General features: G+C 38.7%; 1 protein-coding gene and 1 pseudogene across 2 annotated transcripts in view; both read left to right on the top strand.

The window, feature by feature from the left end:
• TLK1 (tousled like kinase 1) overlaps window positions 1-4,757 on the top strand; it is a 153,059-nt gene extending 148,302 nt beyond the window's left edge. For both annotated transcript variants that reach the window (XM_036857998.1, XM_036857997.1), the window contains one exon: window positions 2,984-4,757. In XM_036857998.1, the coding sequence (XP_036713893.1) occupies window positions 2,984-3,160 (177 nt within the window). In that variant the 3' untranslated portion in view covers window positions 3,161-4,757. The remainder of the gene's footprint in view (window positions 1-2,983) is intronic.
• Window positions 4,758-4,848: 91 nt separating this feature from the next.
• Window positions 4,849-8,906, top strand: LOC118898076 (annotated as a pseudogene).
• The last annotated feature ends 9,077 nt before the right edge of the window (window positions 8,907-17,983 follow it).

The following is a 17,983-nucleotide window of genomic DNA, read 5'->3' as shown; positions in this document are numbered from 1 at the left end:
ATATTCCATGTTCATGGATTGGAAGAATTAATGTTAAGATGTCCATACTACTAAAAGCAATCTACAGATTCAATGCAATCCCTATCAAAATTCCAACGGTATTTTTCACAGAAATAGAGCAAACAGTCCTAAAATTCATATGGAAACATGAAAGACCCAAATAGTCAAAGCCATCTTGAGAACAAAGCTGAAGGCCTCATGCTCCATGATTTCAAACTACATTTCAAAGCTATAATATTCAAAACAGTACAATATGCTGCAGAGCAACTAAGCCCGTGTGCCACAACTACTGAGCCTGTGCTCTAGAGCCCACAAGCCACAACTACTGAAGCCTGCGTGCCTAGAGCCTGTGCTCCACAACAAGAGAAGCCACCACAATGAGAAGGCAGCACACCACAACAAAGAGTAGCCCCTGCTCGCCACAACTAGAGAAAGCCCACATGCAGCAACAAAGACCCAACACAACCAAAAATAAATAAATAAATTAAATTGATTCTTTAAAAAAAAAAAAAAAGTATGGTATTGGCATAAAAATACACAGATCAATGGAACATAATTGAGAGCCCTGAATAAACCCACACATATATGGTCAATTTATGACAAAAAGAAGGCGAGAATATACAATGGGGAAAGGGTGGTCTCTTCAATAAACGGTGTTGGGAAAACTAGACAGCCACATAAACAAGAATGAAACTGGACCACTATCTTATGTCATACACAAAAAGTAACTCAAAATGGATGACAGTCTTGAACTTAAGACTAGAAATCATAAAACTCCTAAAAGAAAACATAGGTGGTAAGCTCCTTGACATAGGTCTTGGTGAGGATTTTTTGTATTTGACAGCAAAAGCAAAGGCAACAAAAGTAAAAGTAAACAAGTGGGACTGCATCAAATGAAAAATCTGCATGGCAAAGGAAACCATGAACAAAATGAAAAGACAACTTACCAAACGGGAAAAATATTTGGAAATCATACCTGATAAGGGATTAATATTCCAAAATATATAAAGAAATCAAACAATCCGATTAAAAACAGAGGATCTGAATAGGTTTTTTCCCAAGGAGGACCTATATATGGTCAACAGGTGCATGCAAAGGTGCTCAACATCACTCATAATCAGGGAAATCAAAATCAAAATCACCTCATACCTGTAGAATAGCTATTATCAAAGACAAGAAATGAGTGTTGGCAAGGATGTGGAGACAAGGGAACCTGTGTGCACTGTTGGTGGGATTGTGAATTGGTGCAGCCAATACGGAAAACAATGTGGAGGTTCGTCGGAAAATTAAAAATAGAACTACCATATGATCCAGCAATTCTACTTTTGAGTATTTGAAGAAAACCAAAACATTAACTCAAAATGAAATCTGCATCCCCATGATCGTTGCAGCATTATTTACAATACCCAAGACATGGAAGCAACCTTAGGTGTCCATCGTGGGATGAATGGATAAAGAAAATGTGGTGTGTGTGTGTGTATATATACATATATAAAATGGAATACTGTTCAGCCATTAAACAAAAGGAAATCTTGCCATTATATGTGGAATCTTAAAAAACAACAAACAGAAAAAAACCCAAGCTCACAGATACAGAGAAGAGATTGGTGGTTGCCAGAGGCGGGTGGGTGAGGGGGGTGGGAAATGGGTGAAGGGGGACAAAAGGTACAAACTTCCAGTTATATAAGTCATGGGGATGTAATGAATAGCCTGGGGATTATAGTTAATAATACTATATTGCATATTTGAAAGTTGCTAAGAGTAGATCTTAAAAGTTCTCATCACAAGAAAAACAATTTTGTAACTACATATGGTGACAGATGTTAACTAGACAATTGTGGTGATCTTTTCACAATACAAATGTTGAATCATTATGTTGTATATCTGAAACTAATATGTCATTTTTTTTAAAAATTACCATATGATCCAGCATTTCTACTTCTAGGTAGATACCAAAAAAAAGTAGAAGCAAGGACTCAGATATTTATATACCAACATTCACAGCAGCATTATTCACAATAGTTAAAAGGTAGAAACAATCCAAATGTCAACCAAGAGATAAATGGGTAAACAAAATGTAGTATGTACATGCAATGGGATATTATTCAGCCTTAAAAATGAATGAAATTCTGATGCATGCTACAACATGGATGACTCAAACATCATGCTAAGTGAAAGACACAAAAGGACAAATAAATATTGTATGATTCCACTCATATAAGGTACCTAGAATAGCCAGATCATAAAGGAAGTTACCAAGGGCTGGGGGAAGGAAGAATGGGGAGATACTGTTTAATAGGTACAGAATTTCAGTTTTAGATGATGAAAAAGTTCTGCAGGTGGATAGTGGTGATGTTGTACAGCAATGTGAATGTACTTAATGTCACTGAATTGTACACTCAAGGCTTAAAATGCTAATTTTTATGTTATGTATATTTTAATCTCAATAAAAATTAAGGAAAAAAATGCAGCTTTCCAGCAATAAGTTTAAATGGTAGCAATAGTATTTAGATTGTAAAGTGAACTACTAGGGGGCTGTGAGTTGAGAGTTGAATTTGGAGTGATAATTTTATTGCTACAATTTTTTTTTAATTTATTTTACTTATTTATTTTTGGCTGTGTTGGGTCTTCGTTGCTGCACGTGGGCTTTCTCTAGTTGTGGCAAGTGGGGGCTACTCTTCATTGCAGAGCACGGGCTCTAGAGCGCAGGCTCAGTAGTTGTGGCGTACGGGCTTAGTTGCTCCGCGGCATGTGGGATCTTCCCAGACCAGGGCTCGAACCCGTGTCCCCTGCATTGGCAGGTGGATTCTTAACCACTGCACCACCAGGGAAGCCCTATTGCTACAATTTCTTAAAAAATTTGAATCCCCAGTGAAGTGAAATCTATTTATTGTCTTAAATGTGTCCATCATCTGTAGTATTTAGTTGACTGATATTTAGAAGAGGAAAAGATTTTAATTGCTAACTTTTTTTTTTTTTTAAGGCCTTTATAAGACGCTGTTTGGCATACCGAAAAGAAGATAGGTTTGATGTGCACCAACTGGCAAATGACCCCTACCTTCTCCCACACATGAGAAGATCCAATTCTTCAGGAAACTTACACATGGTTGGGCTGACAGCATCCCCTACACCCCCTTCCTCAAGCATAATTACTTACTGACTTTCCTCCAAAATTGGCATGATGTCTTTGAATTGCTTCCAGATGCATACTTGAGTTTGAGAGCTTTTGAGTGTTTTTGTTGTTTTCTTTTTTACACAGGATATGGTTGAGAACTGTTTGTGAACTGAAGTTCTTCATAGCATCGTTTGTATGAGAGTGGCTCATGGACAGTGAATAAATGTACACTTCTGACTGTAATCTTGAGCAGTGAAGGGTGACTGCCTGTTGCACAGAAACAGGAATACCATGTTGTTAAGATAAAAGAAAAATGTTTTTTGGGGGGAACACTGTAAATAACGTTTATAATACTTAAATACATTTGGTTGTTACTAGAGAGTTCTAATATGAAGGGTGGTTTTTCATTATTTAAAAACACATGGAAAAAATATGAGACATATTTCTAACACAGGAACTATCTAGTGCCTGGATACATTCTTCAGCATTCAGCAGTTTATCTGCTGCAACCAAAGTAAGAACTGAATGACAGTGACAGTTGTGTTTTATAGTAATAGAATGTGAGAGTTAAAATCGTTGGACAAAGTTGTTAGACTTTTGTCATTTGCCTATTCTGGCTTTTACCAAGTTGTACCTCGAAATCACATGTCCGCTTTTTTCACTGGTCATGTTAAAGGGAGAGCTATTCCTAGATACATTACACCTTTGACAAAGTGAGCTGCTTGTTTTGAAATCAGTTGAACTCACTAAATTATAGTATCTCCAGTGTTCTCAACATGTTAGAATTGTGAACAGGTATTTTTCTTTTGTTACCAGGCCTTGTTCATTCAAACAAGTGACAATACGTAACCAAATGCAGACCAGTTCTATGCAGGATAATGATAAATTCCCTTCTAGCTCTATTGTAAATTGTGTACAGATGTCGTATTTCAATTACCAAGTTTCAGCAGCTTATTCTTGTACAGATGTTTAAAAATATGGCTTTTCTAATTGGATATTGTATTTTTTTTAAGTCTTCTTGAAGGCGCTTTAATTGCTGCTAAATGATGTTGCTTCTTTGCTAAAAAAATCAAATGACCTCCTTAAAGGTGCAAGTTGACTGTACATTATAGAGAGATTATTAAAAGCAGGCATTTATTAACAATCAAGGCATGTAAAAATGATCCGTGTTGGACATAAAGAGCTCTCGAAATCAGTTTCTTGGTTTCTAGGGCTGTGGAGCACATATATACTAGATTTATAAATTGTTCATGGTAATTCTACATTTCTAGAAGGTTCTTATCAGCAAGGTGGGATGATGGTCCCTCAAACGAGTTTCTTGTGGTTTGTACAGATTTGTTAAAATGTGAACATTTTCTAACTGCCTTGTATGGTAGAAACCATTATTTTTCAGGATGCTGTATTTCACTCCTCTAAGAAATTTCTTTATCATCACATTCATAATGCTGATACTTACATGTAAATTGTCCATGTTGCTGAAAAAGGAGGCTATGCTTACCACAGATTCCCCTTAATATTGTACAGTTAAACCATGGCTCTTTGTTCTTTCATTGTACATAGACACATTGTCTCTTTAAGATGCTGCTGAAATTGTAGAGAATGTAGCCAAAACAGTAATAAACAATGACAGTTAAAATTTAAAGACTATGAAGTTACATTTGAAGGGAGCTTTCAAGATTTAGGACATTGACTGACTCGGCTCCTTAAGAATTAACTGAATAAATTCTTGAAGTATACTTCAAGATAAGTATGAAGCGTTTCAAGCTGTTAAAGTATACCTAATAACCATTATCAAAGCTAATCCTGGGTAAGTAACACTTAGCCCTATCGGGAATGGTTTAAGGGCTATACCTGTTCCTCTGTAGATTAAGATAGAAATCCTATTAAAAAAAATATTGACGTGGTAATGGAATGTTTGTTAGCATCAATTGAGTGCTTTAGGTGCTGTCGGCCAATTTTTCAATTTTGTTTGAGCTTTCATCTTTCTGAATCCTAAAATACTATGTTCATATAGTAACAGTTATTTGAAGTCCTGAATTAAAAGAAAATACCCAGTTTGTTTAAAATTTTGGTGAGCTATTTAAGTGGATGTGTACATCTAACATGAGATTGAAGAAGTGGTACAGACCTAGATCACTGGTCTTGACCACACTATTTTCAAATGAATGAAAGTGACTGACTGCTACTGTCAAAATGCAGAAAAGGAGGAAAGCAAGCCATAAAATAAAAGTGCTTCCCTGGGTTTAGGTAATCATCTGTTTACAGTCCAAGATGTATAGGCAGTAAATCAGTTTAGAGACCATCTGTTCCTCCTAAAGTTTTTCCAAAGAAATGATACAGATTTGGGGTAGTATGCCCATATCCCAGCAGGTACAAGATAGCTCTAATTGAGCCAAAGTGAGTACTGTTACCTTCACCTGGGAAACTGGTATTTGTCACTAAGTAGTTTCAGTCACTCTGGCAATCTTTGGCTCTAACATCTTGAAGCTTACATTGTTTTTTTGGTCTCCTGAATTCTGTCCTCAGAATTGAAGTATTTCCTATATCCCTAAGACAGTAGCCAAGGTCTTCTCCCTTTAAGCACTGCAAGGTAAATGTACAGTTTTTGCATAGAATTTGAAATCTTTGGTATGAATTAGCTTTAGTGCATGCATGTTGAGGGAAGTAAGTGTAGAAACCACCCTAATTTATTAAGTCTGGAGTTGGGTAGATATTTGGTTGTTTTTCACAAATAAAGTTTCAAGTCTATTTTTTACTTGCCGCCATCCCCTGCTCCCTAAAAATAATTTTCAATTTAAACAGTACATAAAATGTGAACAGATACTTCTACAAATACCTCATTACATGAAACCAAAATGGTAGAATTTCAGTGAAACAAATTTAAAGAGTATATTGTGTTTTGCTGTTGATCGTTACTTATTAAATGCAATAATGCTGATTACCATCAGATGTTATTAGCTATGTTTTGCAGTGGTAGTGCAGATGGTCCAGTCCTATTAGATTGTGAGTTTACTCTTAGAATTTACATTACCGTTTGATTTGTGTGAAAAAGACAGCCTTACTCTTAGTCCTTTAAAATCACATTGGCACGTCTTACTCTAATCCCACTTTAAATTTTGACATGTTATCTGATCATTTTCCTCCCAAGCTTAATCTGTTTCAAAAAGTGTTTTAGCAGCTAGTTTTTAAATAAAATTGTTTGTTAGAATTCTAGTTTTGGATTTCAGGAATTGTATAACAGTTTTAGAATTTCTATAACTTATCTGTTGATTTGAATTACAACATACACATCTCCATTTACCTTCCCCTGCTTTCATTTCCCTCCTTTTTTTCTTCTTTTTGAGGATTTTTCTCCCTGGGAATTCTTGGATTTTTGAATGGGAAAGATTTGAGTAAATGTATATAAACTAACTTCAAAACGATTGCATAGAGCCAGAGGAGAACTTAGAAGAGTCATCTTTCATTAGGATCAAAATGCATAGTTTTCACCTGGAAATCCTCACTCATTTAAAATACTAGAGATGTAGGTTACCTACATACCTATGACTGTTTTTAAAAAGGCAGTAACAATAATACTGGTTAAGAATTCATATTTTAGAACCAGATTCTTTGGGCTTAAATGTTGACTGCCATTTACTACCTGTGTTTCAGGTTTCTCATCTGAAAATGAAGATAACGGTGCGACCATACAGAGTGGTGGCAAGGAGTAAATTAGCTCACATATATAAAGTCCAGCACGTTGTAATACCATGTATATAAAGCTGCTGTTATTCTTTTTTAAGACTCAAAAATTATTCTATTGCTTTTATCCTACATATAAGATGCAGTCTACTTTGCTTCCTGTGATAAATTATTTTCCTTTAAGAAACAGTTTTACAATACTTCATTCATTTCAAATGATGATTAGATTACCTGAAAAGGGAAGGTGGTGGGGTGCAGCAACAAGAAAAAGTAACTCTGTCTCAACTGTAATTACCCAAAGGATCATACCTTAACCATTTAGGCTATTTCATCAGAGGAAATTCTACTGTACATCCCAGGGTTTTCCTTGATAGTAGCAACCATTTGAGGTAGGATAGGTGGTATTATCCCAGTTTTACAGAGGGGGAAACAGTTGGAGAAAAGAAATAACTTGGTAAGACCACATAACTAGTAAATGACATCAGAACTAAAGCCTGGATTTTGGAGTCCTAGAGCCAGGTTCTTACCGTGCTAACATTTCGCTTGCCTCTTTATTAGAAAACTTGTTTACTGTGTTAAATTATCATGATTCTTCAAAATGACAAAAATGAACAGATAGAAACATAACTGTCACCATAAAAGAGCAAATATAAAGAATTCTTCAATTGTTAGATCAGGAGTGCCACCTGAGCTGTGCCTTGATGACTGGCTGTGAGTCATGTTAGAGAGGGGCTTCTGTCCAGATTCATTCTAGGCAAGGCAGAGAGTGGGTCACAGACCTTTTCCTGTTCTCACACTTGTTTTTCATTGCATTTTTAATTTAAGTCAACAATCAGATTAGGTTCTGCTTAACTTGCAGGGATCAGTTCACCTTTCTCCTCCTCAGCCCACTTTCATGAGCATAGAAGGTAATATTCTCCTTCCTCTCCCTGCAATGGTACTGGTTGGTCTCTAATAAGAAATCTGGAAAACTGACTCTATTAAGTCAAAAACTTGAGAAAGTCTTATAAATCTAATGAAATTACCCGTGTGTGGTGCTCCAGTGCCAAGATCACAAATGAGTAATCCTGACTTCATCAAGTGACTCTCACTTTGATTTTTAAAAGTCTGTTTGTAATTAAAATTTTCTATAAATATGTGATCCATTTTCATCTGAAGAACTTAGGCTGTTCCCATAACCAAATATCTAAGCTAAACAGTAGACGTGCATGACCAGCACCCCACTGTTCTTGGTGGAGTATATGGTATATTTGGTTTAAATACCATTGACATGATCAGATGATGAGGATTTTTTTCTAGGATGGGACAAACTTAGATACTAAAATTACCTGATCTAAAGAATGAGTATGGCTGATTTATGTCATTCATATTGATCCTATTTCATCTCTTTATGCCTGCTAATGACCAAATTCATAACTTCCTTTTAAGGAGGTATTCAGAAGAATAAAAAAGTGGGGAAAGTCTGGGTTTTGAAGTCTGACCTGACTTTGCACCTGGCTTTGCTACTTAATAATTGGATAACCTTAGAGAAGTCACTGACTAACCTCTCTCGGCTTACCTTCCACATCTGTAAAGTGTATATATTAATAGTACTTGCGGGGAGGCAGCTGGGGGTGGGGCCTGGTGTAGGGACTGTGGCAGTGCGCGGGGACCCGGTACAGTGGCTGCGGGGCTGAAGAGAAGCTACTAAAGTTCCTGTGGACGCAAAGTAGAATTTCACAAGAACACAATGGATGGAGAAGAGAAAACCTCTGGTGGCTGTGAGGGCCCTGATGCCATGTATGTCAAATTGATATCTTCGGATTGTCATGAATTTATTGTAAAAAGAGAACATGCGCTAACATCAGGACAAAAAAGGCATGTTGAGTGGCCCAGGTCAGTTTGCTGAGAACAAAACTAATGAAGTCAATTTTAGAGAGATCCCTTCACATGTGCTGTCAAAAGTATGCATGTATTTTACCTACAAGGTTCGCTACACTAACAGCTCCACGGAGATTCCTGAATTTCCAGTTGCACCTGAAATTGCACTGGAACTGCTGATGGCTGCAAACTTCCTAGATTGTTAAATAAAATAAATTATAATAAACTGTTAACTTTTTTCAGTATTTAATACCTGTAGTTAGTAGTTTTTTCGTATATAGCATGTTGCCTGTGTGCAATTGAACTTTAAAGTTCGTTGCAAAGCAGATTACCTTCTGTTCTTCTGCATAGCAATCAGTTGAAATTTGTTTGCTACATCAGCAAATTAAGGACATTTTTACAAATTGAGAAATAAACAAATATGCCAACTCGTAGGTGGTTTTGCCTTATCCTTTGGATGTGATTTTAAAAATTAGAACAGTGGTGATATAGTAAATGCTGAAATTTAGGCATAAATTCAACATGTTCTACAGGTAAATAATGGGGCTACATGTTTTTATGTTTTTAGTGTTGTTTTAAAAACCTGATCTTATAGCTGTCATTAGCATTACCAGACGTATGCAACTGCATATAATTGCATTATAAACATATTTATAACTTAGCCAAAATATTGATTTTTATAACTGTCAAAGACAGAGTTGAAATTACTTATGTGTCTTTTGATAAACTGCAGTATTGTTTAAGTGTATCTTGTCTTTTTGTTTATTGCTACAATTTAAGAACTTTATTTAAAATCAATTTTGGAAGATTACTAGGTACAGCTTTTGGAGCAGAGACTTTTTGAACTGTAGCCACATGGTCAACAAGTAAACTACATGACTTTAGTTTCACGTGCATTTTGCATTTTGGCCAATCCATTGACTATAAAGTCTCCTTTGCAATATTCATTCTTACACAGTCCCTTGTTGTGATTACACTTCTCATTATTTAAATATGTTTTAAAAGACTCACTATGAACTTCATCTAGATCCTAAGAGCAAGACTTCTGACAATTCCAGTCTTCCTCCATTCAACTGAAATGTTATAAAATATGAAAAACGTGGAGAGATGCAGTGCAAATCTAATAATGCACTTTGATATAGTATGTTAATTATCCTCTATTAAAGTATGTCCCACTAGACATGATATCCATAATGTGGGTCTTCTGAACTCAAACTTATAAAAGAGGTCATTCAGCTTTTACGCTAAGACAAAAAAAAAATTTGAACTATAATAGAGTGTCTCTGCTTAGTCGTGGAAAAAGAAGCACTAGAGTTGGGTTTATTATTGTCTCTATCTTAGTAGTAAAACAAAGCTGTTATTATAGGGTCTAAAATTTTAAGTCTTCAGCTCACTTCTTTAAGACTGGTTCAGTATGGACCAGTTTTTCTGGAACCTGCAAAAACCATAAACAACCAAGATCGATAAAAGTAATTTTTCCTCCTAGAAGACCTAACATTGTTATTGAAAGCAATTAAATATAAATGTTAATTGCATATATTTTAGTAACATCTTAAGACATACTGTTACATATTTTAGTATAGAATTATCAAGTACAAGAATTATATTCTGGGGGCTTCCCTGGTGGCGCAGTGGTTGAGAATCTGCCTGCCAATGCAGGGGACACAGGTTCGAGCCCTGGTCTGGGAAGATCCCACATGCCGCGGAGCAACTAGGCCCGTGAGCCACAATTACTGAGCCTGCGTGTCTAGAGCCTGTGCTCCGCAACAAGAGAGGCCATGATAGTGAGAGGCCCGTGCACCGCGATGAAGAGTGGCCCCCGCTTGCCGCAACTAGAGAAAGCCCTCGCACAGAAACGAAGACCCAACACAGCCATAAATAAATAAATAAAATTTTAAAAAATATATTCTGCTACTTGGTGACAAATAATGCCAATTATAAACCTAAGTGGTGATCTTAAAGGTCAAGGTGATAGCTAGAATACAGTTTAACTTTGATCCATTTTAGTAGGTTACTTTATATGTTAGGTCCAGAAGTTACCTGAAGTTCAAAATATTGAAATAGAACTGAAAGATTAGGAAAAACTGTATATCTTGTGGCACATGATACTTGCATGTTAATAAAGACTATTGACTGAAAAAAAAAAAAATAGTACTTGCCTTTCATGCACCTAGCACTAGAAGTGGGTTCAGAAGGTCCTCCAACTAATGTGGCATGAGCTCTGACCAGTCAGAACAAATACTGGCCATAGTGCAGAAGAGAGGGTCAAGAGTAATTGTGGGACACTCTGAGGAAGGGATGGGACCAGTTGGGGTAGGAACTTGGGAGACTCCAAGCAGCAGCCATTTATCAATCAATGTGGAGATGTTTCTGTATTTTAACTCGTATCTGTGCATAATTGCTTAGTATGAGCCCTGCCTGTCGTCAATGACATAAGGTAGACTCCATAAATGACTCCCTTCACTCCAGCACATGCAGCTATTTTGGAAGTTTACACAACTAATGACTTGGACATCCAAGGCACATGACTATTTTGGGTTGGAGACCTAACTGGTCTCTATTTCCAGAACTCTTTTTTCTTCACTTTAGAAATGCTATTTGGATCTCAAGATTGTTTCTGTTCAAGCCACCATGAATATTAAATATCATCATGGTGGTTGCTGCACTGATGTAAAAAAAAAAAAATTAATGTTTCTTTTTGACAATTTAGACTTCATCAGTGGGAATGTTTTAGAATTTTATTCCTGTGAGCTTCCTTCCCAGAGGTATGGAATATATCCACACATAGTTATTAGTAAAAACCTTTTTCCCTGATAGTAACCACAAAGCAAAAATCTATAGTAGATACACAAAAGATGAAAGAATTTAAGCATACCACTACAGAAAAATCACAAATGAAGAGAACAAGAAGAAAGGAACAAAGGAACTACAAAACAGGAAACAATTAACAAAATGGCAATAAGTACATACCTATCAATAATTACTTTAAATGTAAATGGACTAAATTCTCCAATCAAGAGATAAGAGTGGCTGAATAGGTAAAAAGGCAAGACCCATGCAGACGTAAGGACACACACAGACTAAAAGTGAAGGGATGAAAATAGATATTCATGCAAATGGAAACCAAAAGCTGGAGTAGCTATATGTGTATCAGACAAAATAGACTTTGAGACAAAGAATGTAATAAGAGATAAAGAAGGGCATTATATAATGATAAAGGGATCAATTCAAAAACAGGATATAACATTTGCAAATATTTATACACCTAACAGAAGCATATAAGTATATAAAGCAAATATTAACAGACGTAAAGGGAGAAATAGTAATACAGTAACAGTGGGGGACTTTAATATTCACCTTCATGAATGGATACATCATCCAGACAGAAAATAAGGAAACATCAGCCTTAAATGACACAGTAGACCAGATGGACTTAACAGACTTGAACAACACGGGTTGGGGCAGCAACCCCCCATGCAGTCAAATTCATGTATAACTTTTGACTCCTCCAAAACTAATAGCCTAGTATTGGCCAGAAGCCTTGCTGATAACACAAATAATTGATCAACACATTTTGTATGTTATATGTATTATATACTGTATTCCTAAAATAAAGCTAGAGAAAAGAAATGTTAAGAAAATGATAAGGAAGAGAAAATACATTTACATTACTGAACTTGTTGATACCGTAAGTTTACATGGTTTACAAGATGAATCGGGGAGGAGAGAAGATGGCGGAAGAGTAAGACGCGGAGATCACCTTCCTTCCCACAGATACAGTAGAAATACATCTACACGTGGAACTTCTCCTACAGAACACCCACTGAACGCTGGCAGAAAACGTCAGACCTCCCAAAAGGCAAGAAACTACCCCCGTACTTGGGTAGGGCAAAAGAAAAAAGAAATAACAGAGACAAAAGAATAGGGACGGCACCTGCACCAGTGGGAGGGAGCTGTGAAGGAGGAAAAATTTCCACGCACTAGGAAGCCCCTTCGCGGGCAGAGACTGCGGGTGGCAGAGGGGGGAAGCTTCGGAGCCACGGAGGAGAGCGCAGCCACAGGGGTGCGGAGGGCAAAGCGGAGAGATTCCCGCACGGAGGATCGGTGCCGACCAGCACTCACCAGCCCGAGAGGCTTGTCTGCTCACCCGCCGGGGCGGGCGGGGCTGGGAGCTGAGGCTTGGGCTTCGGTCGGATCGCAGGGAGAGGACTGGGGTTGGCGGCGTAAACACAGCCTGAAGGGGTTAGTGCACCACAGCTAGTCGGGAGGGAGTCCGGGAAAAAGTCTGCAGCTGCCGAAGAGGCAAGAGACTTTTTCTTCCCTCTTTGTTTCCTGGTGCGCGAGGAGAGGGGATTCAGAGCGCCGCCTAAACGAGCTCCAGAGACGGGCGCGAGCCGCGGCTATCAGCGCGGACCCCACAGCAACAGGGGCGCAGAGGAAAAAACGGAGAGACTCCCGCACAGAGGCTCGGCGCCGAGCAGCGCTCACCAGCCCGAGAGGCTTGTCTGCTCCCCCGCCGGGGTGGCGGGGCTGGGAGCTGAGGCTCAGCTTCGGTCGGATCGCAGGGAGAGGACTGGGGTTGGCGGCGTGAACACAGCCTGAAGGGGTTAGCGCACCACAGCTGGCTGGGAGGGAGACCGGGAAAAAGTCTGCAGCTGCCGAAGAGGCAAGAGACTTTTTCTTGCCTCTTTGTTTCACGGCGCGCAAGGAGAGGGGATTCAGAGCGCCGCCTAAACGAACTCCAGACGGGCGCGAGCCGCGGCGATCAGCACGGACCCCAGAGACGGGCGTGAGACGCTGGGGCTGCTGCTGCCGCCACCAAGAAGCCTGTGTGCGAGCACAGGTCACTCTCCACACCGCCCCTCCCGGGAGCCTGTGCAGCCCGCCACTGCCAGGGTCCCGTGATCCAGGGACAACTTCCCCGGGAGAACGCACTGCGCGCCTCAGGCTGGTGCAACGTCACGCTGGTCTCTGACGCCGCAGGCTTGCCCCGCCTCCTCTGTACCCCTCCCTCCCCGCGGCCTGAGTGAGCCAGAGCCCCCGAAGCAGCTGCTCCTTTAACCCCGTCCTGCCTGGGCTGGGAATAGACGCCCTCAGGCGACCTACACGCAGAGGCTGGTCCAAATCCAAAGCTGAACCCCGGGAGCTGTGCGAACAGAGAAGAGAAGGGGAAATCTCTCCCAGCAGCCTCAGAAGCAGCAGATTAAAACTCCACAAACAACTTGATGTGCCTGCATCTGTTGAATACCTGAATAGACAACGAATCATCCCAAATTCAGGAGGTGGACTTTCAGAGCAGGATATATTAATTTTTCCCCTTTTCCTTTTTTTGTGAGTGTATATGTATATGCTTCTGGGTGAGATTTTGTCTGTATAGCTTTGCTTTATAATAGCTTTATTTTACTTCACTATATTATAGCCTCTTTCTTTCTTTCTTTCTATTTTTTCTGCCTTTTACTCTGAGCCGTGTGGACGAAAGGCTCTTGGTGCTCCAACCAGGCATCAGGGCTGTGCCTCTGAGGTGGGAGAGCCAACTTCAGGACACTGGTCCACAAGAGACCTCCCAGCTCCACGTAATACCAAACGGCGAAAATCTCTCAGAGATGTCCATCTCAACATCAAGACCCAGCTTCACTCAACGACCAGCAAGCTACAGTGCTGGACACCCTATGCCAAACAACTAGCAAGACAGGAACACAGCCCCATCCATTAGCAGAGAGGCTGCCTAAAATCATAATGAGGCCACAGACACCCCAAAATACACCACCAGACGTGGACGTGCCCACCAGAAAGACAAGATCCAGCCTCATCCACCAGAACTCAGGCACTAGTTCCCTCCACCAGGAAGCCTACACAACCCACTGAACCAACCTTAGCCACTGGGGACAGATACCAAAAACAACGGGAACTATGAACCTGCAGCCTGTGAAAAGGAGACCCCAAACACAGTAAGATAAGCAAAATGAGACGACAGAAAAACACACAGCAGATGAAGGAGCAGGGTCAAAACACACCAGACTTACCAAATGAAGAGGAAATAGGTAGTCTACCTGAAAAAGAATTCAGAATAATGATAGTAAGGATGATCCAAAATCTTGGAAATAGAATAGACAAAATGCAAGAAACATTTAACAAGGACGTAGAAGAACTAAAGAGGAACCAAGCAATGATGAAAAACACAATAAATGAAATTAAAAATACTCTAGATGGGATCAATAGCAGAATAACTGAGGCAGAAGAAAGGATAAGTGACCTGGAAGATAAAATGGTGGAAATAACTACTGCAGAGCAGGATAAAGAAAAAAGAATGAAAAGAACTGAGGACAGTCTCAGAGACCTCTGGGACAACATTAAACGCACCAACATTCGAATTATACGGGTCCCAGAAGAAGAAGACAAAAAGAAAGGGACTGAGAAAATATTTGAGGAGATTATAGTTGAAAACTTCCCTAATATGGGAAAGGAAATAGTTAATCAAGTCCTGGAAGCACAGAGAGTCCCATACAGGATAAACCCAAGGAGAAACACACCAAGACACATATTAATCAAACTGTCAAAAATTAAATATAAGGAAAACATATTAAAGGCAGCAAGGGAAAAACAACAAATAACACACAAGGGAATCCCCATAAGGTTAACATCTGATCTTTCAGCAGAAACTCTGCAAGCCAGAAGGGAGTGGCAAGATATACTTAAAGTGATGAAGGAGAAAAACCTACAACCAAGATTACTCTACCCAGCAAGGATCTCATTCAGATGTGATGGAGAAATTAAAACCTTTACAGACAAGCAAAAGCTGAGAGAGTTCAGCACCACCAAACCAGCTTTACAACAAATGCTAAAGGAACTTCTCTAGGCAAGAAACACAAGAGAAGGAAAACACCTACAATAACAAACCCAAAACATTTAAGAAAATGGGAATAGGAACATACATATCGATAATTACCTTGAATGTAAATGGACTAAATGCTCCCACCAAAAGACACAGGCTGGCTGAATGGATACAAAAACAAGACCCATATATATGCTGTCTACAAGAGACCCACTTCAGACCTAGAGACACATACAGACTGAAAGTGAGGGGATGGAAAAAGATATTCCATGCAAATGGAAATCAAAAGAAAGCTGGAGTAGCAATTCTCATATCAGACAAAATAGACTTTAAAATAAAGACTATTACAAGAGACAAAGAAGGACACTATATAATGATCAAGGGATCGATCCAAGAGGAAGGTATAACAATTGTAAATATTTATGCACCCAACATAGGAGCACCTCAATATATAAGGCAAATACTAACAGCCATAAAAGCGGAAATCGACAGCAACACAATCATAGTAGGGGACTTTAACACCCCACTTTCACCAATGGACAGATCATCCAAAATGAAAATAAATAAGGAAACACAAGCTTTAAATGATACATTAAACAAGATGGACTTAATTGATATTTATAGGACATTCCACCCAGAAACAACAGAATACACATTTTTCTCAAGTGCTCATGGAACATTCTCCAGGATAGATCATATCTTGGGTCACAAATCAAGCCTTGGTAAATTTAAGAAAACTGAAATCGTATCAAGTATCTTTTCCGACCACAACGCTATGAGACTAGATATCAATTACAGGAAAAGATCTGTAAAACATACAAACACATGGAGGCTACACAATACACTACTTAATAACGAAGTGATCACTGAAGAAATCAAAGGGGAAATCAAAAAATACCTAGAAACAAATGACAATGGAGATACGACGACCCAAAACCTATGGGACGCAGCAAAAGCAGTTCTAGGAGGGAAGTTTATAGCAATACAAGCCTACATCAAGAAACAGGAAACATCTCGAATAAACAACCTAACCTTGCACCTAAAGCAATTAGAGAAAGAAGAACAAAAAAACCCCAAAGCTAGCAGAAGGAAAGAAATCATAAAGATCAGATCAGAAATAAATGAAAAAGAAATGAAGGAGACAATAGCAAGGATCAATAAAACTAAAAGCTGGTTCTTTGAGAAGATAAACAAAATTGATAAACCATTAGCCAGACTCATCAAGAGAAAAAGGGAGAAGACTCAAATCAATAGAATTAGAAATGAAAAAGGAGAAGTAACCACTGACACTGCAGAAATACAAAAGATCATGAGAGATTACTACAAGCAACTCTACGTCAATAAAATGGACAACCTGGAAGAAATGGACAGATTCTTAGAAATGCACAAACTGCCGAGACCCAACCAGGAAGAAATAGAAAATATGAACAGACCAATCACAAGCACTGAAATTGAAACTGTGATTAAAAACCTTCCAACAAACAAAAGACCAGGACCAGATGGCTTCACAGGCGAATTCTATCAAACATTTAGAGAAGAGCTAACACCTATCCTTCTCAAACTCTTCCAAAATATTGCAGAGGGAGGAACACTCCCAAACTCATTCTACGAGGCCACCATCACCCTGATACCAAAACCAGACAAAGATGTCACAAAGAAAGAAAACTACAGGCCAATATCACTGATGAACATAGATGCAAAAATCCTCAACAAAATACTAGCAAACAGAATCCAACAGCACATTAAAAGGATCATACACCATGATCAAGTGGGGTTTATCCCAGGAATGCAAGGATTCTTCAATATACGTAAATCAATCAGTGTGATACACCATATTAACAAATTGAAGGAGAAAAACCATATGATCATCTCAATCGATGCAGAGAAAGCTTTTGACAAAATTCAACACCCATTTATGATAAAAGCCCTGAAGAAAGTAGGCATAGAGGGAACTTTCCTCAACATAATAAAGGCCATATATGACAAACCCACAGCCAACATTGTCCTCAATGGTGAAAAACTGAAACCATTTCCACTAAGATCAGGAACAAGACAAGGTTGCCCACTCTCACCACTATTATTCAACATAGTTTTGGAAGTGTTAGCCACAGCAATCAGAGAAGAAAAAGAAATAAAAGGAATCCAAATCAGAAAAGAAGAAGTAAAGGTGTCACTGTTTGCAGATGACATGATACTATACATAGAGAATCCTAAACATGCTACCAGAAAACTCCTAGAGCTAATCAATGAATTTGGTAAAGTAGCAGGATACAAAATTAATGCACAGAAATCTCTTGCATTTCTATACACTAATGACGAAAAATCTGAAAGCGAAATTAAGAAAACACTCCCGTTTACCATTGCAACAAAAAGAATAAAATATCTAGGAATAAACCTACCTAAGGAGACAAAAGACCTGTATGCAGAAAATTATAAGACACTGATGAAAGAAATTAAGGATGATACAAATAGATGGAAAGATATACCATGTTCCT

This window comes from Balaenoptera musculus, chromosome 7 (genome assembly GCF_009873245.2).
Source record: "Balaenoptera musculus isolate JJ_BM4_2016_0621 chromosome 7, mBalMus1.pri.v3, whole genome shotgun sequence".
NCBI lineage: Eukaryota > Metazoa > Chordata > Mammalia > Artiodactyla > Balaenopteridae > Balaenoptera > Balaenoptera musculus.
The sequence above is the reverse complement of the archived record's forward strand: the minus strand, read 5'-3'. Positions and strand labels throughout refer to the sequence as shown.